This window comes from Tenrec ecaudatus, chromosome 18, assembly GCF_050624435.1.
Source record: "Tenrec ecaudatus isolate mTenEca1 chromosome 18, mTenEca1.hap1, whole genome shotgun sequence".
In the NCBI taxonomy this organism is placed as follows: Eukaryota; Metazoa; Chordata; class Mammalia; order Afrosoricida; family Tenrecidae; genus Tenrec; species Tenrec ecaudatus.
In genome coordinates, this window is record NC_134547.1 from 8,622,310 (window position 1) to 8,647,263 (window position 24,954).

At 52.1% G+C, this 24,954-nt stretch overlaps 1 protein-coding gene across 2 annotated transcripts in view; it reads right to left on the reverse strand.

Annotated features, from left to right (window-relative positions):
* Nucleotides 1-9,184: 9,184 nt before the first annotated feature.
* TRPM4 (transient receptor potential cation channel subfamily M member 4) overlaps nucleotides 9,185-24,954 on the reverse strand; it is a 38,714-nt gene continuing 22,944 nt past the window's right edge. For both annotated transcript variants that reach the window (XM_075536538.1, XM_075536539.1), the window contains 15 exons: nucleotides 24,263-24,601; nucleotides 23,967-24,101; nucleotides 22,415-22,544; nucleotides 22,114-22,259; nucleotides 20,609-20,721; nucleotides 20,187-20,264; nucleotides 18,805-19,254; nucleotides 12,694-12,826; nucleotides 12,357-12,531; nucleotides 11,983-12,160; nucleotides 10,388-10,581; nucleotides 10,116-10,248; nucleotides 9,860-9,932; nucleotides 9,661-9,766; nucleotides 9,185-9,495 (listed from right to left, as the gene is read on the reverse strand). In XM_075536538.1, coding sequence (XP_075392653.1) covers nucleotides 9,491-9,495; nucleotides 9,661-9,766; nucleotides 9,860-9,932; nucleotides 10,116-10,248; nucleotides 10,388-10,581; nucleotides 11,983-12,160; nucleotides 12,357-12,531; nucleotides 12,694-12,826; nucleotides 18,805-19,254; nucleotides 20,187-20,264; nucleotides 20,609-20,721; nucleotides 22,114-22,259; nucleotides 22,415-22,544; nucleotides 23,967-24,101; nucleotides 24,263-24,601 — 2,388 coding nt within the window. In that variant the 3' untranslated portion in view covers nucleotides 9,185-9,490. The remainder of the gene's footprint in view (nucleotides 9,496-9,660; nucleotides 9,767-9,859; nucleotides 9,933-10,115; nucleotides 10,249-10,387; nucleotides 10,582-11,982; nucleotides 12,161-12,356; nucleotides 12,532-12,693; nucleotides 12,827-18,804; nucleotides 19,255-20,186; nucleotides 20,265-20,608; nucleotides 20,722-22,113; nucleotides 22,260-22,414; nucleotides 22,545-23,966; nucleotides 24,102-24,262; nucleotides 24,602-24,954) is intronic.

The window sequence follows — 24,954 nt, forward strand, 5'->3', positions numbered from 1 at the left end:
TTCTGTGTCCCAATGTGCTAACCACTAAGTCTACTTGATACATGATGACCACGTTACACCCGCCATAAGGCTACATCTGCCCTGTAATTATTTTGCCCCTTCCAAGAGGGATGGAAGGTCAGACTTCCCCACTGCACCACCAACACCTCCCAACAAGAGCTTTACTGGTTCCAGCTCATGGCAACTTCATCCTCGCTGCCGGAAAGTAGGGCTGAGCCGCCACAAGGCTTCCTGGGCTCGAATCTGCAGCTGGAATCTTAACTGGCAGGCCTTTCTTCCGCAGCACCACTTAGGGCAGTGTTTCTCAACGTTCCTAATGCCACGACCCTTTCATGCAGGTCCTCATGTAGTGGTGACCCCCCCCCCAACCATAAAATTATTTTTTTTGCTACTTCATCACTGTCATTTTGCTACTGTGATGAATCGTCCTGTAAATATCTGAGAGGAAGGATGTGTTTTCATTGTTACAAATTGAACATCATGAAAGCCTGGTGATTTGCCACAAGAACAATATGTCATTATAGATTGTGAAATATTTATTTATAATGATAAATCAATAACATTGTGTCTTGAAGCATGGTGTAGCATGGGTCAGTCTTCACGCCGGGGACTCATAGGTGGACTTATCTGCATGTGGGCGGACCTGTCTGGAGACGGATAGAGGAGCAGTGTCTCTGTTCTAAGACCATCGGAAATGTGTTTCCCAATGGTCTTGGGCGACCCCTGTGAAAGCGTTTTCGAACCCCCCAAAGGGGTCGCGACCTACATGTTGAGAACCACTGGCTTGGGGGGCTGGATTCAAACCACAAGCCTCGTGGCTAGTAGTCAAGCAGTGACCCGGGGACATTGTAGGGTCACACTGAGTCTGACTCCAAGGGCTACCCCATAAGACGGAAGAACTCAAAGGGGCAGTTCTGCAGGGTGGCTAAGAGTCTGGCCGTGAGGTGAGTTATAAGACAGACTTGAACTGGCCCCTAGGGCTGCCGAAGCAGTAACATCCGCGGGAGCAGATCACCAAGTCTTCTCTCCCAGGCAGCGCGGGTGGGTTAGAACCAATGATCTTTCCATTAGCTGCCAAGCACTTAACTGCTCCACCACTCGGCTTCTTCCCAGGGAAGTAACTCACTGCCTTCGAGTTTATTCTGACTCGTGGCGACCCTATAGGACAGGGTAGACCTGCCTCTGTGGGTTTCCGAAGCTGTTAACTTTGCACCAGAGCAGAAAATTCCATCTTTCTCTCGAGGAGCCAGGAGGAGCTTCAAAGCGCTGACCTCGCAGCTAGCAGCTCAGCAGCAAACACCAAATGCCAGTAGGGCTCCTTCCCAGGGAAGTAGGCGGCCCTTTGTAAAAGGGATGTGCTTTTGACTCTATCCTCCAGGTGGCGGTGTCGTACTGGGAGAATGGCCTCTCTGGGTACCACCCAAAGAGGCCGGGTAGTGATGTATTGCGTCCGCAGTTGGACTAGGCGATCCCCCCTCCGGTAAAGAGTTAGTCTCGGAAACGCCCAGAGGCAATGCTACCCTGTGCTGACAGGACCCCAATGAGCATGAATTGTGGATCTAAGCAAGACAAGAGTCCTTGACGACTTCAACCTGGGCTCCAGGTATCACGATGGCATCTATTGGGCCAGTTGGGAGGGTTGGGGCCTTCTTTGCACTGCGTGGTAATCCCTACTGAAGGCTGCCGGTGTTCCAAATCCTCCTCTCTTCGTGGGAGTAGAAAACCCATTCTTTCTCCCTCGAAACAGCTAGTGGTTTTGCACACGCGACCACATGCCACCATGGTAGTCCATGACCCTGTCTCCTTTGGTGCTGAATCCTGCATGGACAACACGTGAGATGATCCCGGCCCAGGAAACTGCCCCGATATTGACAGTGTGTTCAAGCATACGCAGTAAAACTATCAGTACTGCGGCTGTCACCTAATCTGGTGTCTATTTGAGGAGGAAGAGTGTAGGGGTGGAGTCTAGGCTGTCAATCTGGAGATGGCCAATGAGACTTCTCTGTGGGCATGGCCTTGTCCCGAGAATTCTGGGAAATCTGGGACTTCCTCCTTGGAGGCAGAAGACACCTCTCTCTCTCTCTCTCTCTGCCACTCCCTAGGAGACACTGCAGAAGACAAGCCACATGGGCATAACCAGACCTCGGAAGCCAGAGAAGCCACAGAGAGACCCCTGCCAGCACTGAAATGACTTTCTACCCACTGGCTTGTGATCGTCCTGCATTTGGCTTCATTGCATGTGTTTCATGAGTCAGAAGAGGACTTTATAGATTGGTTACGGACATATGGACTAATATCAGACTTATGGCCTTAGACTGGACTGGGCTGGGTTATTTTCTCAATGTTCAATTCCTCTTGTATATAAAGCTTTTTCTTATACACGTATGTGTGTCCATGGATTTGTTTCTCTAGTCTACCCGGACTGACACAAGCACCAATTATACAGTCAGTAGTGGAAACCATAGTAGTCCATTGAGCTGACCCGAAGGGCCCAGAAGGACACTGGCTTCTCTTCCCTTCCACGAGCTTGGCCCAGAACCCCATCATTTGTATTCAGGCGCTTTTTGCCCCCGTTGGGGGAAAATGGGCCAAGAAGTTCAACACAGGTGAGTTGAACACTTAAACCATCAGCCACCAGCTACACTACCCCCCAGCAGGGCTGTAGGGGAGACTGGCCAGAGATAGACAATCCAGTCCAAGAAGAATATTTAGCTGTTGACCTTTTTCCCCTCAGTCCAAGTCGGGACCTAAGAACTGATGCTGCTTCCTCCGCCCCACCTCCCGTGTTAGTCTGGGTACATTAGAGAAATTAATCCACAGAAACTCATATGTATAAGAGAGAGTTTTATATAAAGGGTAAGTAAGTGCACATCAAGAAAACCTCACAACCCAGTGCTGCAGAAGCCCACAAGTCCAACATTAGCCCATGTGTCCAACACCAATCCACCAAGTCCCCCTCCATCTCACAAAACACACACAATGACGCTGACTGCAGGAGGAAAGCTGAGTCAGTGAATGCGTAAGCATCTCAGTGTTGGCAGAGGTCTCCACACAGCTGCTCCAGCACCCAGGGCTGCATAGGGGTAGGTCCATGTGGCTTCTCCTTGGGGATATCTTGCAGAAAGTGAGTCTTGCCAGCTAAAGCAGGGAACTGGCTAAGGCAGCGGAACCCTGGTGCAACCATCAGAAAGCAAGAGACCCAAGAACTAGAAAGGTGAGGCTCACGGAGCCATTTATTTCTCCGACCTTCAATTAACCCCACATGTGTTTATTCGCCAGGTTGGCACAATGGACTTTAACTATCTCACCCCCATATCCCTCCAAGCTCCATCTGATGCTTGCACCCCAAAACTCCTTTCTCTCTGTTTGCACAGGTGGGTGGGTTGCAGGAATATTACAGAACCCTAATCTTGGGGAGCCTGCTTCATTATAGCAAGCAGTAAGCAATCCTACTCTTTGCTGGGGGACAGGGGGCATGGGTGGAAGAGGTATAACTTCATCTCCCTAGTGCTGCAAGAAATTCTCACCATCTGTGGCAGTTACGTAATCTGTCAACTTGCAAAGGGGTGGAGTCTAGCCTGTCAGGTCACAGCTTGAAGTCCCATTTGAAGGCTCCATGGAGATAAATAGCTCACTGGAGGCCAGATACACTCTGTGCTTCCTCTTCCTGCTGACAAGGCACATGGAGACACGCGGGTGGAGACAGAGCCTTGGAGCTGGAGGAGTCACGTGGAGACCCATGCCAGCACTGAGATGCTTCCACCGCCACTGGATCCACAAGACTTTGCACCCACTGGCCTGTGATCTTCCTGCATTCAGCATCATTGCGTGTGTCGCATGAGTCTGAAGAAGAATTTATAGACTGGTATCGGACATATGGGCTAATATCAGACATATGGACTTGATCTGGACTGGGCTGGACTGTTTTCTCCATATTCAATTGCTCTTTGATATGAAGCTCTTTCTTACACACATAAGTGTGTCTCTGGATTTGCTTCTCTAGTCAATGCGGACTAGCACACCCTCCTTCTAAGGCGACAACAACCCTGCCAACCTGATATGGTCGCCGTGAGGATCAAATGACTTCGTACCAGAGGAGAGTTTAGCGCAAGGCCTGGCACGTGGAAAATACTAGCCATCATTCTTGTTGCCACCACCCTCATACCATTCCTAATCCTACTGGGGTGGTACTGGGGGCAGCTGTAGGCTTTCCAGCCCATGCTGACTCTTCTTGTTAGGCGCCATCAAGTCCGCTCCCACCCAGAGCGCAACAGAAGGACACCCGGCGCAGCTGCCCGGTCCTGCACCATCCTCTCAAGCATCCCACACCTGCACCCATGGTTGCACCCATTGTGCCGACCCCTCTCCTTTAGGGCCTTCCTCTTGCACTTGACCTCCATGATCTCCTCCAGGGACTCTTCTCTCCAGACAACACACCCAAAGCAGGTAAGACGAAGTCTCGCCCTCCTGGTCTCCAAGGAGCACTTGGGCCGTACTTCTGCCCTAGACTGACAGGTGCAGTCTGTGGGACTTTCCATATTCTCCCGCGCCAGAGTTCACGTGCCTCTGACTTGCTTCACTCGTCTTCAGTCAGTGTCCAACTTGCGCATGCGCCTGCGGCGATGGAACATACCGTGGCTCCGGCCAGGAGCGCCCTGGTCCTCCAGGAAACCTCCTGGCTTGGCGAGGGCTTGCACCGCACCCCATTCTAGAGTTTCCTCGGCACCGAGCTGGTGCTTAACCGTGGCGCTGCCACAGGCTCCCCCTTCCTGGGCTCGACTCAGTTTGAACGTAAAAGTCTGGGGGAGCCTAGGGGGTATGTTTTGTGTTTGGCTTGGATGTTGCGGCTGGTGGCCGCTTCCTTGCCATTACGCAAAGCATTGCTATCAGTTCCTCCCCATCGTTACCATGTTAGTGAGGGGTGGCTCCGCCCAAGCCACGCCAGGGCATCGATGCGTGTTTGCAATTTCCCCATAACGAGGCTTTGAAAAGACATGCGCCAAGGTAGCAGCTCCAATTTGCATCATCTGTTCCCCGGGGTTGCCAAAGTTACATAATCTCCCGTCAACTCGCAAAGGGGGTGGAGTCTAGCCTGTCAGTCCTGTGGCAGCGTGATGACCTCATTTGGAGGGCACCTAAGGGGATCAGTAGCTCACTGGAGACCAGACACACACGCACTCCAATCCACATAGAGACAGGCTGATGGCAGCCAGAGCCTGGGAGCTGCAGGATCCACGTCAAGACCCACTACAGCCAGCGCCGAGATGCTTCTACCGCCAATGGATCCACAAGACTTTCCACCCACTGGCCTGTGATCGCCCTGCATTCGGCGTCATTGCATGTGTTGGTGAGTCTGAAGAGGAATTTATAGACTGATATCAGACATATGGGCTAATATCAGAATTATGGACTTGATCTGGACAATAACTTTTTTATATAAAGCTCTCTTATACACATATATGAGTGTCAATTAATTTGTTTCTCTAGTCAACCCCGACTAACACACAGATGCACATAGTGCCTGCCCCTCACCACCCTGGGGAGCCCTATGCTGGTCTCCACTCAATTATTTTCCCATCGCCAAGGAGGGGCCAATGAGGGGTGCAGGTGGTCGAGGATCTTGCCCCACAGAGGTGAAAGTCGTTGACCACTAAGAACCTTTGACTTATACCCACGTGCTAATTACATTACGACTGAGCTCATACCATGAGGGTGGGGGAAGAAAGGGGGAATCTATCGCAATGATGGACATATAACCACCCTCCTCCCCAGGGGGACAAACAACAGAAACGTGGGTGAAGGGAGACAGCGGTTGGTGTAAGACATGAAAATATAATAATTTGCAAATTATCAAGGGTTCACAAGGGGGGAAGCGTTGGTGGGGAGGGGGAAAAGATGAGGAGCTGATACCAAGGGCTCAAGTAGAAAGAGAAGGTTTTGAAAAGGATGATGCAGCATATGTACGAATGTGTTTGAAACAATTGATGTATGGGTTGGTATAGGAGCTGTAAGAGCCCCCAATAAAATGATTTTTAAAATAACAATCAAGGGGTGGGAGAAATAAAGAATGAACTCGCGCATGAACATCTATAGGGACAGCAACTGGGTAGGGGCATGTCGGGGGAGGGTGGGGAGTGGTGAGGAGCTGACAGCAACGAGTACGAGAAGGAAAATGTTCTGAGACTTGATTGTGGAGTGGATTGCAGAAATCTCCCTAATGTGCTTGAATAATTCAGTGGCATGCTATGTAAAAAGGAAGGAAGGAAGGAAGGAAGGAAGGAAGGAAGGAAGGAAGGAAGGAAGGAAGGAAGGAAGGAAGGAAGGAAGGAATTCATTCCAGTGTCATTCTACTCGAAACCAGCAATGTTTACAACTAGTGGTGACATCTTGAGTTACTCAGAATGGGGACCACGTTCTTGAAGTGGTCATTGCAAAACTTAAAAGAATGCATTAAAAAAAGAACAGGGGTGGAGGAAATGTGGGGTAGTAGAAAGGGGGAACTGATTAGAAAAATCTACATATAGCCTCCTCCCTGGGGGATGGACAGCAGAGAAGAGGGCGGGGGGAGATGTCGGGCAGTGTCACATATGACAAAGTAATGATAATTTATGAATTATTAAGGGTTCATGAGGTAGGGGGGAGTGGAAAGGGAGGGGGGAAATAAGCAGCCAATATTAAAGGCTCAAGTAGAAGGCAAATGTTTTGAGAATGATGATGGCAACAAATGTACATATGTTCTTGACACAATGGATGGATGGATTGTGATAAGAATTGTACGAGTCCCCAATAAAATGATTTTTTTTTTAAAAGGAGCTCAAATGGCATTAAGTGCCGTGTCACACTCAGCGCGATGTTTCCAAGACGCCATTAGTGGTTCTCAACCTGTGGGTCGCGACCCCTTTAGGGGTCGAACGACCCTTTCACAGAGATCACCGGGTTCATCACAGTAGCGAAATTAGTGATGAAGTAGCAACGAAAATAATTTTATGGTTGGGGGGGGTCACCACCACATGAGGAACTGTCTGGAGGGTTGTGGCCTTAGGAAGGGTGAGAACCACTGCTCTGTGCTGTGGCATGCAGCAGGGCTTCACTGCTCTTTGGGGCTGAATAGTGCACCATCTATCAGAAAACTCAGGAAACTGTGGGTGGATGGATGGATGGATGAATGGATGAAGGGGTTTTTGCCTTGGGGGGAGCTTAACAGGAAATGATTACTGAGTTCCTCTGATGAGAGCCTGTACCACTACACGAATATGTTTTTTCTTCTTCATCTTTGAAAACCCGAATAAATAAATAAAATTTTAAATGAGAGGGGGCGGGAGGTGACGGCCTTTAAAGCCCTCCCGTGTCAGACCACTTGGATCGAGACATTGGTCTGAGCGGCTATAAAAGGAGGAAATGTAAACCTGAAGGCGACGCAGCTTCTTTCCTGACGGACAAGCTCCTTGCAAACATAGGGGGGTGGGGCGATGGGAAAAGGAAAAAGAAACCCCCACGGATTTTCCTGGGAAGGATACCCCTTCAAAGCCAGGAAGACCAGCCTTCCTCTCACGTGCTTTGGCTATATTGTCAGGAGGGCTCCGTCCCCGGAGAAAGACCTCGTGCTCGGGAGAGGATCAGCCAAAAGAGAGAGGCGGGACCCTCGATGAGATGGACAGCAGTGACCGTGAAGATGACGTGTGGGGAGCAGAGAACGGGAAGAGGGTGTCTACGGATGAGTCCTTTAGTCTCACCTATTAAGAAGCCTGGCAGGCTGGGTCTCTGGGGTGGAGGGAGACCTTCACCCTGTGAGTTGCAGGTGAGTCCCAATCACGTTCTCATCATTAACATTGTTCCCCACGATAGCCTCCCATCGTAGTGCAGTCTTTTTTTTTTTGATTTTTTTTTGATTTTTTTTTTTTTTGATTTTTTTTAATTTTTTTTTCGTAGTGCAGCCTTAAAGGAACCTCTTACAAGCACCTGGCTGATGGCTCTCTGGCTGACAGCTCTATCCCCAGGAGCAGATGTGTTGCTATTGCTCTAGGCTCTGAAGACAGCCACTCCCCCTTACCTGCGCCCAGCACTGGTTAGGTTACTCCTCCAACGTTCTCAGGGACCTTTAGGGTTAGGGTACAGCACTCTTTGTTTTGTTTGTGGGTACCTATATTTAGGGGGAAGCGTGCACACCCCGAGTGTATATAAGCCTTGATCGGAAGTATATTCACTCTCTCGTCGCAGACCTGGCTGCTAAGATCATGGCCATCTGGGAGGTAAGCAATTGCATGCTTTATCGCGTCTGATGTCTCTTTAATTTTACCCCTTGGGCCCTTTCGGTTGTGGGGAGGCAGAGTGAAGGAGAAGCGAAAAAGAGAAAGACGCTCAAGGAGATGGGTGGACTGACACAGTGGCTCAAAATTGTGAGGATGGCGCAGGACTGGGCAGTGTTTCCATCTGTTGTTCACCGGGTCGCTGTGAGTCAGAAACAACTAACAACGAGTCTGGATGGGACTAGCGGGTGTCATCTTTCTCCTGCCCAGTGGATTCAAACTACCGACCTTGTGATTAGCAGTCTGCGATAAGTAGGTTTATTGTACCAACCTGGCCAAGGAACACATGTGGGATTAATTGGAGGGTGGAGAGATAAATGGCTTGGCGAGCCTTGCCTTTCTTGTCTCTTGCTCTTTGATGAACGGATCAGTGTGCGGCTGGTTCTCTGCCTCAGTTCGCAAGCTACACTACCTGTGGGACATCTAACCCGTGGGCTGTGTCGCTGTAGTCTGAGGTTCCTTCAAGACCTGCTTCGCCACGCTACTGGAGTATACATCACTTGAGCTGGGGACTGTCTGCTCCTGTCATCTGGCTGGCTGTTGGTGACCTGACTTGCTGTTTGCTCCCTGTAGCCGGATAACCTGAAATGCTCTACAGAGGACTCAGCTGTCTGCTTCCTTGGCTTGCACCCGGCAGCCCTCAAGACTCAAAGAGCTGTCAGTGTATTAGCTGTCTCATGGAAGTGAGTTGCACTGAGCCATTTGTACTGCTCTGTAGACTGATTAGCTGTGTATTTCATGTTATACATATATGTGTGTGTGTGTGTGTGTGTGTGTCCTGGTTTTGTTTTTCTAGAGAACCCTGTCTAACATACAGTCCAAAGTGTAACCCCTTATACCACCAGGGCTCCTTCAGACATCCCCAGTGCCCCCGAAAACGCAAGCATCCAAACCCTACGTATCTCAAAGGGCTTTATTTCCCCAGTGTGGGGAGCAATGAGTAGAATCTCCTGGGACCCTGCACCCAGCTGTGTCTGAGCCCACACCAGGCACCAGAGGCTGATCTTCCACAGCGAGGCTGGTTATCCCAGGAGCAGGGCCCATTGTATTGCATTTAGCAGCCTAGGGAAGCCCAGAGGTAGTCCCTGGGCTTTGGGCCCCCCTCAAGGACAAGGCCAGGTGCAGGGAGTAAGGTCCGGCTGGATGGTTATGGTGAGGTTACTCCTTGAAGTCAGCCAGCTGACTCATTCTGGGGGGAGACAGGAGAGGAGAGAGTAGGTTATGGGAGAGAAGCACCCAGCTTGAGTGGGAGACTGGCAAAGAGGACGCGGCCCAGAGGAGACGGGATGGCAAGGGGACAACCGTGGGAGAGAGTGACAGAGGCAGGAGACACAGGAGGGCCCCATGCACTGACCCCTGAATGCAGGCGGGGATGGGGGCGCTGGGCCCCCAGGAGGCAGCATCGGAGAACGGCTCAGAGCCTCAGCCATCCAGGCCAGGACTCGATTGCAGTGCTGGACCTGAGGACCAGAGGGGTGTCGGGCAGGTGGGTGATGGGCACTCCTGTCCCGGGACCACTGCCACACGCCGCTCACCCAGTCCCCGGTCCTCACCTCCCGCTCCAGGCCTTTCAAACGCTGCTCCAACTGGCGCATCTGTCCCAGCTGCTTCAACGCAGTGTCCACCCTTGGGAAGGCGGAGTCAGTGCGATGCTAGGCCCCGCCCACCTCCTAAGCCCCGCCCTGAAGCCATGCCTTCTTCCGGGGGAACCCTCAGGCTCCGCCTCCCGCACCTGGTCTCTGCAAGACCCCACCCCCTTGCTCCTCGCTTCGGAGCGGGAGCCCCGCCCCCGACGGAGCCCCGCCTCACTTCTGCGACGTGCGCTTCAGCCGCTCCGAGTCGCTCTCCCGCTTGTCCCGCGCACGCTCCAGCAAGAAATTCTCTTTCTGCACCGATTCCCACGTCAGCAGCCGCCGCTCAGCTTCTTTCGTGAGGTGGACCCCTGGAGGGCCAAGTCCCAGGGGGTGGGGCTCAGAAAGTCCGCACCCCACCGGCCCCGCCCCTTCGGGGCGTACAGACCACGCCCCCTGGGCGTAAGCCCCTCCTCCACCCCTTCCTGTCCCTCCAGACCCCGCCCTCACGGAAGTGCTCCACTTGCGGGGAGTTGGGCAGCTGAGCACGGCGCCTGCGCAACCGCCGCAGGAGGAGGCGCACGTGGGAGATCACGATGAGGGGCGGGGCCAGCGCGGGCCGCGAGTGGAACTCTCGGATGAGGCTGTAGCGCTGGGCCTTCCAGTAGAGGTCGCTGTTGCCCTGCACTTTGCCGAAGGTGTAGCTACGGAAGCCAGAAGTCAAGGGTCACTGGAGTTCCGGAGCCAGGGGGTCAAGGTTAGATGTTCCAAGTCCAAGGTGGCAGGCAGGGAGTCAAGATCAATAAAGTCAGAGGTTACTACAGAACGGAGTTTGAAGTCGGATGTGGAGGTCAGGGGTTACCTATCAGAGGTCAAGGTGGAGATGGTCTCATGGATTGGGTGGGATACAGATTGGGGTCGGGGCTCCAAGGTCAATCTGGGCTCTCTGGAAGATCATCAGAGTTCCAGGTCCGAGTCAGGAATGGGTCTGGCCGGGGCTGGGGACAGCCAACATAGGCTTTGCATCAGAAGTTCAAGGGCTTAAGAGATCGCTGAAGAGCTGAGCGCTATAACAATGTGTGGTGAAAAAACTAGATGGTGCCCTATCAGGAGGAATAGAATCTGGGGTACTAAGGCCTGTGTTCCAACAAGCAGCCATCTAAGTGGAGCATCAATTAAGTCCAAGTGGAAGAAGAAAAGCATCCTGTGGATTGTAAAGAAGGAAATCCAAATTTGAAGGAGAGAATGGTATCAGTGCTTAAATTGGGAACACCTGGTTTGCAGAAGGTGATGGATGACAGGCAGCGGAAGCCCAAAATCCACTTGCAGGATCCTCATATGCATTCAGCTTCCCCTGAATCCCCTCTGACCATAGTCGAAGGAGGGATGTGAATTACCTTGCTATCAGACAGAAAGCTTTGTAAAGTCGAGTATATGGGGTGGGGGACTGGGGGGCGGTGGAGCACTAGAATGGATTGGAATTGCATGAATCATCTTAAAGGCAATTTGACCACGGGGGAGGGGGAATGCTCTAAAATTGATGTGGGGGTGATTGTCCAAGTCTGTAATAGGACTGACTGGGTGAACTATTGAATTATATGATAAGTAAAGTACGTAAGAATAAAACTTGGAAAATAAAACATCGATTATGGCAGATGTAGTTAGGCTAAAATGTAACATTTGACCTCCCTTTGGAGCCACTGAAAATTTGTTCTAATTTTTAATGTTTTCTACTTTCTTTTCAATTGGGGATTTTATCTGTTTTACTTAAGTAGTAGTCGGGGTTTTTTTTTAATGTTTTTCTGTATAGGAAGTCCAGGGTAGGTAAATCTATAGAGACAGTAACTGGATCCATGGTTCCTTGGGTGCATGGCTGGAGAGGTTGGGAGAGATGGAGAGCTAATCACGACGAGTCCAAGAATGAAGAAAACGTTCTACAATGGACTGTGGTGATGTTTGTAGAACTCTTGTTGTACGAATCGTCTTAAAGACCATTGTATGAGATGTGGATAAAACCGTGAAGAGAGAGAGAGAGATGTTCCGGGGCTTTGGATGGAACTGAGCAGGGTGAGTTCCGTACGGGACAGACGGCACTCGGGCCTCACCTGAACATAGCGATGAGCAGATTGAGCAGCAGGATGTTGGCCACCAGCAGGAAGACAATGAGAAGCACCAGCACCAGCCAGTTGGCATACACGGAGACACAGGAACCCATGCGGGTGTCCGACGGGCGCGCCCAGATGCCCTGCTCCGAGGAGCAGTTAACGTGATCCATGAGGGCCACTGTGAAGAGAGATGGTCAGCGATGGGGACCTAACGAAGGCAGATCCCAGAGGGGCTTGGGGGACAGGAAGAGAAATCCAGAGCAGAAGCAACCAGAAAGCAGGAGGACAGAGGCCCAGAGAGAGGTGGGCACAGTCCCTGGAGGGGAGGGGGGCCTGAGACTCTGGAAGGGCAGCATCGTCTCGTCCCTCTTTACCATCCATCTCCTCCTGGGGGATCTGCCCAAAGATCTGGAGGTAGGGCCGGTAGAAGACTCTCCGTAGGATGTTAGGGAGCTCACGGTCCTGCGGCCTTAGAAGGCCCTCCGTGGCCACGCCGTAGGCAACCAGCCACACACCGAGGAAGAAGAGGAAGAAGAACACATCCTTCATCTGCCAGAAGAGGAAGGGGTAATTATGGGAGCTGGGTCCCCATCCTTCCCTAAGGTAACCTTGCCTGGCCCTCCTCTTGCCCCACCCCCACGACTTGATTGACACCCAGCCGGTGTTCACAACATGCGGGCCCCGCCCCTCTCCTCAGGCCCCGCCCCTCACCATCTTGTTCACGATGACGATCTTGGGCCCCAGCTGTTTGTTGACGGTGAAAATGTGCAGCAACCGCAGCGTGAAGACCATGAAGTCAAGGCAGAGGACAGTGCGGCCAAGGTCATACAGTCCTGGAGTTAGCCTGGGGTGTGGGGAGACCGGGGTGGGGGGACGGGCATTACTCAAGGGCCACAGGACGCAAAGGAAAAAACGGGAACCCTCTGTCTGAACACCTTACATCATTCAGGTCAGGCGTGGGCTCCACACACCAGCACGCTGGACCATCTGATTAGGGCAGGTTACAAAGGAGATGAGACTCTTTAGACTAACTCACTAAATGACCAAAATATAAAACCAACAACCTGCCCTCCAATCAAGTCTGACTCCGGTCTCATGGTAACCCCAGATGTTACATACATAGTCCTGCTCCTGAGGGGCTGTCTTGGCTGTCTTGCTGTCATCTTGACAAATAGCCAGCCCTTTCTTCCATGGCCCAGCTGGGTGGGTTTGAACTCCCGACTTTTCGGTCTGCAGCCAAGGGCAAACCATTGTTTGCACTGTCCAGGGACCTTTCTGCCCACCAAGTGGCTTGCAAAGTAGATTTTATGCCTATTTGAATATGCATGAGTAGAGGGGTGGAGTCCAACCTGTCAATCAGATCCCTGCCTGATGACGCCTCCTAGGAGGCGTGGCCTTTTTATTGGTGAGACCTGGAGGCTCCTCCCCCCTCTGGCTCTCTGCCCCTTTGCCTTCCCGCTTGGTGGGACCCTGAAAGCTTTCTGTGACTTGCCATGTTCCTGCCGACCTCAGTTGTAGCAGCATGGTGAAGATTTAGCATCAAAGGACAGGTTGGTAAGCATGAGTTCGAGACAACGCCAACAACAGGAAAACAACCCGGGAGATCTGCGAAGGGCCTGCCAACTCTCATGAACCGACAAACGCATCATTTCCAACTGCCTTGGGAAATGAAATGACAACTCGGTGGACCACCAACAACGTGAAAGCTCCCAGAAGGTTAAAAAGAAAAAGATTTGGGAATCCCCAAAGACAATTCCAAAATGAGCATCCTTTTTAAAACATCAGTTGTCAGAAGAGGCATCTTCCATTGAGGATTCGCGTTTTGTGGGTCCAAATCATTGCACTGGTATGGCAGTGACTTCAGCAAGTGACTAACAGTGATGTAAATGGGGGCTATTTGGTTGGAAGCACTGCATCCGTGCCTTGTGGTAGGAAAATGAAAGTTAAAACGGTGTACAAAATTTTTAAAAATATGTTTTACACAAAGCATGAGATGAAAGGGCCATGAATGCCTTGCCAAAGATCTCTTGAATTCTCTGTTTGAACACAGCAAGTCCCCAGATGAGGACTTGCAACAGAGTTCTGTGTGGAAGACTCTGTCTTAAGTTATTCTAACATAAATCGAATACCTCCCTTCCCTCTCCTCCCATTTTCATTATCATTGCCTTTTATTACCCATATTTTTTATGGGTCTGATCTTCTTTGGTCTTGAAAGGTTGGAAATGTGGCGTAAGTAACCCTACATAAGCTTCAAACATCGTCATTTCCTACTTCTCCGATTCTATGCACTGGAAAACCCAACTCTGGAACCCTAATGAGAGACTGGGAATGTGCGGGGCTGTGATCCACTTGGTCAGCAGTTCGAAACCACCAGCAGCTCCGTGGGAGAAAGACTGGGCTTTCTACTTCCAGAAACAGTTACATACTCTGAACTTCCCAGGTTGCTAGGAGTCAGCATCGACTCAATGGCAGTGAGTTTAGTTTTTCTTTTAAGAAAATTCAACTCACTGCCATTGAGTGCATTTCCAGACGTAGCAAACACATATCAAACGCAAATCAAACGCAAAAGGGTTTCCCAAGACTTTACATCTTTACAGGAAGAGCCAGCCTCATTGTCCTCCCATGGGAAGGCTGGAGGGTTCGAACCACTGAGCTTGCAGCTAGCAGCTCAAGGAGTCGCCCACTACGCCGTCTGCTATGCACAGGCAAAACCCAAAAGCAATGGCGTGTGGTTCATCCTCAATTGAAGACCGCCTGTCTGTTGTTCATAGTATTTTGTCACGCTCCTAAGACAGCAGGAAGCGAGCCTCTTAGGGAGTCGTCCATGGAAAGCTTGAATACAGCGTGGCAGCTGTCACACATCCCAGTTGTAACTGGAGGGCTGGGGGAGTGTGGATCCCATTATCCTTTGGGAAAAGTCACCAGCTTGTGTCCAAAGATCTTTTGTTTCTCCTCCAAGAGTCCGGAGCTCCTAACTATTCATACTTTTTTTTTCCAAAAGAAACAAACCTCATCAGCAAAGGACTGGAACCAGAGCCCCTGGTGTCAGATAGAAAAGTCGTCTCATCGTGAGCAGACAGTGAAGGAGACTTTGTTGGGAAACTCTTTCTGACTGATTTCCGTCTCTTGAAGTCGGACATTTTTGTCTCGCTGCCTTGTAACCAGACTGGATTCGTTCATGAAATCCTGGCAAGCAGAAGACTGTCTCCTCTAATCAGTAACCCCTGACGCTGAAAACCCTTTCAACTGGAATCGAATGCAGCATTGCAAAAACAAATAACAACCAAAATGCAAGGGTGTACTCGTACATACTGGCGTGGAAACAATTCCAGAATATATTGTGGAGAAAGAGAAAAAAGTGGAAGACAATACATAAAACACCTTGTTGTATAAATGCATAAAGAACAGGCGGGTGTGCACCAGACTGTCTACAGGGGTTAAGAAAGGACATTTGAAAGAACTGAGGACCCCCTCCCACTGCCCACCACTATCATGATCCCAATTCTACCTTACAAATCTGGCTAGATAGGAAGATGTACACTGGTACAGATAGGAACTGGAAACACAGGGAATGCAGGGCAGATGATCCCTTCAGAACTAGTGGTGAGAGTGGCGATACTGGGAGGGTGGAGGGAAGGTGAGGTAGAAAGGGGGAACTGATTACAAGGATCTACATATAACCTCCTGGGGGACGGACAACAGAAAAGTGGATGAAGGAGACGTCGGACAGTGTAAGACCTGACAAAATAATAATTTATAAATTATCAAGGGTTCATGAGAGAGGGAGGTGAGGGGAGGGAGGGGAAAAATGAGCTGATACCAAGGGCTCAAGTAGAAAGGAAATGTTTTGAGAATGATGAGGACAATGAATGTACAAATGTGCTGGACACAATGGATGGATGGATTGTGATAAGAGTTGGAGGAGTCCCCGATAAAATAATTTTTAAAAGAAAGAAAGAACCGAGGGATGTTTGGGCCAAGTCCGGACCATGCAGTCGCCTCCCCCAGCTCTACCGAAAGATAGCCTGCTGGATTGTGCGGCCCCTTCCCCCCGCCCCCCCCCCCACAAGCCAGAGCTGGACTGTGCAGTTCCTGCCTCCAGCGGTCCAAGGAGCTTATCTCTCCAGGCCGGGTCTGTACAGCCCCTTCCCTCAGTGCTCCGGGATGATTTTACTCACAGACCACATCCTGACTCAGATCCTGCAGCTGCAGCACCAGAAGGCCCTCCTTCCCCTTATCAGCACATACATCCTTGGCTCAAGCCCTACATATGTCCCCCTGCCTCACTGCCAGACGCGGTTCCCCTGACCTAACTCGTTGGGTCTCAGAACCCACCCGGGGGCTCAAGATGCCCCCGTCCTTCTCTGCTCTTCCTTCCCTCCTGGGAGTTCTTTCCCTGCCTCAATAAAGCCTTTCTCAACTCCACATTCCCTGCTAAATTCTATCTCTGTTCCGCGTCTCCGTCTCCAACCTCTCATCTTGGTGCCGAAAGACCCGGGACCGACAGGAGGGGGCTCTGTGCCGCCCCGGCCTTCCTCTGGCCGGTGTGCAGCCCCGTCCTCCGTCTGCAACCTCTCAAGGACAATCTTTGGAGTCTGTCTGTCCTGTATCATTTTTCATTTGTTTAATTTGGCCCAACATGGACATGTGTTGGCATTTCTTTAGCGACAGACTCTGGGTTAAAAGACCTTTTTTAAGTGGCTGTAAGATGAGACCTGAGGAGTTGAACATTGTGTGTGAGGAAGCAGGTCGTCACAATCCAAGGCCAGAGTGTCATTGTGAGGAATCTCGGGGCAGTGGCGGAGCAGAGAGGGACCTTGGGCCTGGAAGGGATAAAGACAGGCTTCTAGAGGCAGGGACAGTCAAGCAGAGCCGTGAAGGAAGTACAGGCGTGAGCCAAGAGAGGAAGGAAAAGTGCTCAAGGTGAGTGGAACAGCATGGGCCAAGATCCAAAGACAGGATACTGGTCCCCAAGGGCATTTTGACCTGCCTTTTGCCCTGTGTCTGGCACCAGACCTTGGAAGAAATGGACTAACAATAGACACCCCAGTCCTGGCAACAGAAGCTATTTGAGTGAATTCAGTGAATTTAGCCAAGAAATAAACCGAAACACTTCCTCTCATGAGTTTCAAAGATATCATCCTGGCCAATGGAAGCTAAAGAAAACTAGAGGGGGAAACTTGTTTTAAAAAAATAAATAAGCAAAAAAAATAAAAATAAATTAAAAATAAAATAAATAAATATGCATCTATGTATGGATTATTGTGATAAGAATTGTATGAACCCCCAATAAAATGAAACCCCCCCCCAGAAAAACAACAAATAAATAAATAAACCTCCTGAGCACGAGATGAGACCGCACTTAGTCAAGGTTTGAAAGGGCCCAAGGACTAAAGTAGACACAAGATAGGAGCCAGGAAAACAAACGCATGTGTCTTGGAAGAAGCCTGGCAGGGATGCTCCTTAGAAACGAGGTGGTGGGTTCCTAAAAGTGCACAAAGAAGAAAGGAAGCAAGAAAAGAAAGAAAGATAGCTAGACTTCAGCTCAAGTGCGCTACACAGGATCTCAGGAGGGACCCATCCCTGGAGGAGGACACACTGCTTCTGAAGGGTCAGTGGAAAAGGAGACGGCCCTCCAGGAGATGGACTGGCACAACGAGCGACTACAATGGGCTCGAACGTGGGAACGACGGTGAGGATGGTGCGGGGGGGCCCCGCAGGGTTGTGCCTCGGACCGCTCTGCGTGAGAACTAGACATCACCCAGCCACGCGGCAGCATCTGTGAAGTCTGACTCGAGGAAGGCTGCCTTAGGGAAACGGGACAAGACATGACAGCCGCGGGGAACATGAGCTGATGCCCAGGGCGCCCAAGAGAAAGGACCTGCTTTGGAAAGGATGTCGGCAACATCTGGACAGATGCGCTTGACACACGGGATGGATGCATGGATTGGGATGACAGACGTAAGAGCCCCCCGACAATAAAATGATTTAAACATGAAAGAAAATTCACCAAGGCAGACCCATATTGAATATTAGCAAAATTCTATGTGGACCAAAGCGTGGAGACTGAGTCTAATGTGTGTGGTCAGGGTAACCCAAGTAAGAATGAATCACGTGGTAGGAGTCCCTGCTGGTGCTTATGGGTTCGCACTGGGCCGGACCACCACCCCAAAAGGAGGCCCTGGTGTCGCAGTGGATAAGCTAGCCAAAATGTGGGTAGTCTGAATGCACCCAGGAAGATCTGGCCATCAGTCATCCCGTAAAGATGCCAGCCTAGACACCCTAGGGGGCAGTTCTACTCTGTCCCCACGGGGGCGCTAAAGAACAACCAGCCATGACAGGAGCTTAAACGTTGGCTCCAAAGGGGGGGTGGACACAGATGAATTGACAGGGCGGCTGCAACAATGGGCCCAAGCATGGGAACGGCTATCAGGATGGCCCAGGACCGGGCAGTGTTGCGTTCTGTTGTGTATAAGATCGCTATGGGTCAGAACGGCCTGGATGATGCCTAACCACAAGAACAATAACTTCATGCAGGACCGGTTGGGTGATCTGCTTCTATACAGATTACAGTGGGGCGGGCGGCAAAAGGACCCTCCGGGGCAATTCTACTCTCTGACACATCAGGGCCCTGGCCAAGGGCAAAGATTTGGGGTTGGCTATCCACAAGGGTCTTGTCTTTGCTTTCTGAACGAGGGTTCCACAGGGTTGGTGATTGAAGTGTTGCCCCCCCCACCGCACCCCCCCACCCCTCTGACAGCTCAAGAGTTGGGCCAGGGGTAGCCAAGGGGTCACGGGTTCCAAGGTCACGGTGGCACTCACCGGCAGCCCACGCCCAGGAGGAAGAAGGCGAGGGCCACCAGGTCGCACTGGTTCCAGGTGTCCTCCAGGTAGAGCTGCAGTCGGCGGCGCAGCGGGGTCCGGCCGTGGTTCTGCGCCTGGATAGCCAGGCTGCCCCAGCCTCCGCCCAGGCCCTGCCGGAACTCCTCACAGAGCAGGGTGAAGGCCCAGAAATAGAGCAGGAACTCCAGGACGCTGACCGTCTCGGGATGGAAGTCAATGAGCAGCACGCGGGCGAAGAGCAGCAGGAAGAGTAGGTAGCTGACCACGTTGCCCATGAAGGCCGTCACGGGCGCACCCCAGAAGTGGGACCAGAGACGCAGGCCGTGGCGCCAGCCGTGCCCCCCACAGCAGCTGCGCCCCCCGCAGCAACCTTGGCGCCTTGGCTGCCTTGATACCCCCAGCGGCATCTTCTCTGCAGGGTCTGCCGGCCTGGGGTGGAGGTGGGGTGACACAGGGAGAGATGGGAGGTTTCCACCCAGCTTCTGAAGGCAGATCTTGACCGCTGCCAGCCCTCTGACCACCCACTGACGGGGCCTTCTGTGCCTTCATAACCTCTGACCCTGCCTGACCTATGACACCAAGTCTGACCTCTTCCCTCTCAACTGTGGAGTTGCAAACAGTTCAAAGTTCCCACGGGCAATTCGAACCCACCCAGATGCACCTTGGGGATCTGATGCTAAGTCACAACCTTGAAAGCCCTAAAGAGCAGTCTTGCTCTGCCCCCTGGGTGGGGGAGAGAGGGGACAGTGTTATTGTGAGTTGACCTTGACCCAAAGACAATGGACACTGGCAACTACGGATAGCCCCTGGCCCTGCATTCCCCCACCAGCCCATGCTGACCTCTGACCCCGGTCATAACCCCGACCCGTTTGGCTTCTGATTCTAGCGTGCTTGTCTCTTCATGACCTCTACCTGATTCAGAGCCAAGTCCGTCAGCACCTCCACCCTCTGGCATTCTTATAAACAACCCTCCCCCTCAAAAAAAAAGTGTCCACAGTTGGATAGAAAATGCTCCACTCTCCCTCCATGGGCATCACAACCCAGCGGTTCTGAGCACAGGGGTTGTTCTGGCTGTCAGTCAACCCATAAAGATGACAGCTTAGATCAGAAAGACACCGTAGATGGAGCGCCCCAGATGGGCCCGCGCCAACCTGTTCTACTTGTTATTGCAAGTTGGTTTCCAAGGGAGACCTCCTTGGTGGCAGACCCGAGCATCCGGGAAACTTTCTCCGTATCTTTCAAGAGCTTCCGCTTACCCCTCTGGCCTGGCTTGGTCCCAGGTGCTCCTAAGGATGCCCGGGGTGCCCCAATCTCACTCCCACCGTGCTGGGGTCTCCACTGTCCCCCCAGGTCCTACTCACCTGGCAGGCGCTTCCCCATTAATGCCCTTATCCACATCAAACTCCAGGTCCTTCTCAGGGGACTCCTCTTTGGACGTCCTAGCACGGAGGGGAAGCACATGGGGGGAGGGGCAATGAAGTCTCCAGAGACCCTCACTTCTCCTTCACCCACAGACACGTCAGAGGGACAGGGGTGCCCCGCTAGAGTCACCCCCAAAAGGGCTTTCCCCAAGAGACAGGACCACAGAGGCAGAGTATTGTATCTAGAGACACCAAAAAAGACACTCCCAGAAGTTCACCTCCCGGGATGTGCCCTTCTCCCAAGTCTGCACCCTGAGCAGACCACATGGGACACGTGGGCAGAAACTGCAGGGCGGAGAATCTGAGCAGCGCACACACCCCACCTCCCACCCCCGAGGCCATTCTAACCCCAGAGGACTGACCTGAAGGTGATGAGGTTGGTGTAGATGAGTGGGGGGCAGAAGAAGGTGAGAACCAGAGCCCAGACAGGCGTGGTACCGTCCATCTCTCCCCACCACTTCTGTGTCAGCAAAGACTGTGGGGCGTGAGTAAGATTAAGAGCCAGGATCACCCCCTACAGTCCCCTTCCTAAGGCCCCAGGCAAGCACGGGGCCACAGCTCTGGGACACAAGTGCCCAGCATCATGGTTACAGGGGAAGATGAGCTGTCCCAGGTTGGGGCTAGTCGTTACACAGCTCGTGCTGACTGATGCAACCCTCATTCTCCAGACCCTGGGTGAAGGGAGTGCTTTGCATAGATTGGCTCACTTAAATCTCCCCATCCTCGCGCCTAAGGAAATAGGTACTGGTATTCTCTCTCATTTCAGTCACTGCCATGAGTCTAACTGGACTCACAGCGGCCCTATAGGACAGGATCGAGACGGACCCTGAAGGTATTTCCGAGGCTGTAAACGGTGATGGGAGAGGAATACACACACAACCAGCTGAAAATCCACGCGCTCAGCCACTATTCAAAGCAAAGGACTCCCCCAGGCAACTCTTTGAAATGCCAGTCTGGTCCTGCCAAATAGGTGTGGCAGGAGCTTCCCTTGAGAGTCCGGAGAACTTCCTCTATTAAAGCAGCAGGACTACTCGCTGCGGCCGGGACAGACTCAGATCTAAACTACTGGGATGGTTTCTGAATGGTCAGGGTTGTCAAGATGGAAGTGACTGTGGGGACCAGCAAGGCTTCCCAAAGAGAAGGCTTCCTGGAGGCAGGGTGGCCTCTCTGGAACTAGAGTTTGCCTCCGTTGCAAACAAAACATTCAATAATGGCCCTGTGAAGGCTCTCTAATTGTGGGCGTGTCCAGTGGAGAAGGCTGGACTTCCCTGAGGAGAAATTGTATTTCCTGTGGAGTGGGGAGCAGGACTTCTGATGCGAGAGGAAAAAAAATTTTAACTATCGTTTTTTTTCTTTTAAACCTCCAAATTCACTGCCGTTGAATTGATTCTGACTCACAGTGAACCTATAGGGCAGGGTAGAACTTCCCCTGTGGGTTTCCAAGCCTGTAGATCTCTACAGGAGTCGAAAGCCTCATCTTTCACCCGAGAAGCAACTGGTGGTTTTGAACTGCTGACCTTACGGGTGAGCAGTCCACCACATAACTGGTTAATGCTACCCGGGCTCCGGTGGGAGAAGAGAGGACTTCCTTTGACCCTGCATTGGAGGGGAGCTTCTTCGGAGGGTGGGTTTTGCGTTGGAAAGGGTGGTTTTTCCTGAGGCAAAGGGGTAGGGCTTTCGGGAGATCAGCCTTCCAGGAAGATAGGCAAGGCTTCCAGGACAAGGGGTGGCCTCAAGGGGAAGAATGGATTAAGATGGGCCTCCCACAAATGGATGGGGTTGCTTCCCCATGCCCCCCCCCCCACCATCCCCAGTTCTCAGCATCCTCTTGGGAGTGGGCTGGGTCCCTGGAGGCTTGGGTACTCACCTGTACCCCATCCTGGGCAAAGAAGGCCCGTGCATCTGCCTGCATGGCAAGCTGGAGGCAGGTGGCATTCCCCCAGAGTGGGCAGCGGCGGAGGAGCAGGCGGGCAGCCCATTTCTCGTTGCTGCGATAGCACTGGCCAAAGAGGCCTGAGGGCAGGGGGCGTACGTGAGGGCAGGGAAGAGATGGGGTCGGGAGGCAGGATTATGAGGGGAGGGCAGGAAGCTTTAGGGAAGGGATCCGGGCATCAGAGGAGGGCCGCAGCCTCTCCATCCTGACTCCCCAACACCCTTGCCCCACGCACCGACAGCCAGCCCCTCAAACTTAGCCGCCAGATCCTTTCTTCTCTCCGCCTCCTCGGCCTCAGACTCGGCACGTGCCAGCACCCGGAGCAGCAGGCAGGCCCCAAGAGCCGAAGCCACTGCGTTGGAGCCCTGGAGAAACAGAGGGCAGGGTCGCAGGGAGGGTCAGCCTTTGATGTGAGGTTCAGAGAGGGATTGGGGATAGGGAGTGTGGCAGTTACATCATCTCCTGTCAACTCGCAAAGGGGTGGAGTCTAGCCTGTCAATCAGGTGGCTGCTTGATGACCTCATTTGGAGGGGCCACGGGAGGCCAGACACATATACTCTCCCTGCATGACATTCCTAATGACAAGACACATGGGGCTATGCTAGAGCCCTGGAGCTGGAGGAGCCACGTGGAGACCCACGCCAGCGCTGAGATGCTTCCACCGCCGCTGGATCCACAAGACCTTCCACCCACTAGCCTGTGATCCTCTTGCATTTGGCATCATTGCATGTGTTGTGTGAGTGTGAAGAGGGATTTACAGACTGGTATTGGACCTATGGGCTAAAATCGGACTGATGGACTTGATCTGGACTGAACCGGATCTTTTCTTCATATACAATTACTCTTTGGCATAAGGCTCTTTCTTAGACACATATGGGTGTCTGTGAATTTGTTTCTCTAGTCTACCGAGACTAACACAGGAAGATAGACTCGCAAGTGGCCTGGCTGAGAGCTGAAGGAGTCAGTCTGCAAGGACTGAGACTTCCGAGTTTGGGCTTTGGTTTTCAGCTCCAGGTGCTTAAGAAAATCCTGACCAATCACTAGATGACAACTAAGCTAAAAGAACACCGACTTCAGTGACCACACAGGACAAAGAAGGCAGCCCTTACAAAAAGAATGTGGACAAGCGGCTGAACAAACACCAGCAACCCACAAGTGGTAACATTAGATGCTGAGATGGTGAGGGGGAGGAAAAGCAGATGTCCTGAGCTGCCACATTGGAATATTCGAAATGCTTGGTTTTGAACGGAAAAAGATTGCATACAAAGTAACAAAAAAAATACACAAAGTACTTTTTTCACAGAAGAAAATAGCAGATACAATCTCTAAAGACACTAAGTAAGTCCGCCTAAAGCAGTAAGTCAGTCTAAAGACATTTGACTTACTAGACGTGACTTTAAATGAATTGCCTTCAATACGCTTAAAAAGAGAAATACTCAAAATACTAAGACTGGGGGAAATCTCCTCAACATGATAAAGGGAATGTATTAAACAGCCAAACCTACAGCTAACATCATACTCAAAGGGATGCTGGGGATGCTGTCAGGTAAACTATTAGACTACTGCTAACCACAAGGTTGGCGGTTCAAAGCCACCAGCCACTCCCCAGGAGAAAGATGAGGCTGTCTGCTCCCGTGAAGCTTTAACGTCTTGGAAGCACAAAGCAGCGGTGCTACTCTGTCAGAATCAACTCAATGGCAGTGAGTTTGGGTAGTTTTCTGCTTTGTGTTGTTGAGGCATAAATGAAGCGGACTTTGAGAGGAAGGAGCTTCAGACTCGGCACTCACCATCTCCCAGAAGTATATGGCCATCTGAGCCCGGTTCAAGAGGAGGGCCCAGAGCAGCAGGTCACTCCAGGGGGTCTGCCCAAGGAGAGCGTCCAGCCTGAGGTCAGAGGTTGCCCTGGCTGAGAGCAAGCACATCTGCAAGTAGGAAAGGCCAGGTAAAGGCCGCGGCCGGCCCACAGCTCCCTGGCCCCGCCCCACCAGCCCTGTCAGCCCCGCCCCTGGCTCGGCCACACCCACAATTCGTGGCCACGCCTCCTCCCTGGGACAGCCCCACTCCAGCCCAGCTCAGTCCTTACGCTCTCATGGCAGTCACGGCCAGAGTGGACATCCACGGCGCTGTACCTGGGCGCGCACATTTCCCCCAGCAGCAGCTTCAGCACGTGCCCTATGTTAGGGGTAGGGGCCTCCGCAGACCCTGCAGAGGCTGGGGCCTTGGATCCCCCGCCCACACCGTGCACCGACTGGCCCAGGAGGTGGTGGACCACCGTGTTGGGGGGTGTCACGCTGTACAGTTGGGCCAGGCGCCCCGGCGTCAGGAAGTGGCCCAGACTGAGGCCGCGGGAGATGAGCAAGCGGACGAACTCAGGACGGTCATTCAGAAGGGCGTCGAGGAGGGAGGCCTCCAGGTGAGTGGACTGTGGGCATGATGGACAGAGAGACACACAGAAGGCCAGGTGAGAGAAGAGGTCAAGGAGAGGAGGGTGCAAGGCTATGAAGGACATGTGAAAGATGGATGGATGAATAGTTGGATGGGTGCATGGGTCTATGGTGATGGCTGGATGATGGGTGGATGGAGGAGTGGGTGGGTGGATGGATGGATGGATGGATGGATATAGGGAGTACAAGATGGGGGCATGGATGGATGGGTAGATGGGAAAATGAGTGGATGGATGGAGAGAGTAGGCAAAAGATGGGGGCAGACATTCAGAGATGGGTAGACAATTGAGGGAAGGCTGGACAGCCGTAATGGAAGGCAGGGCCAGGCGTC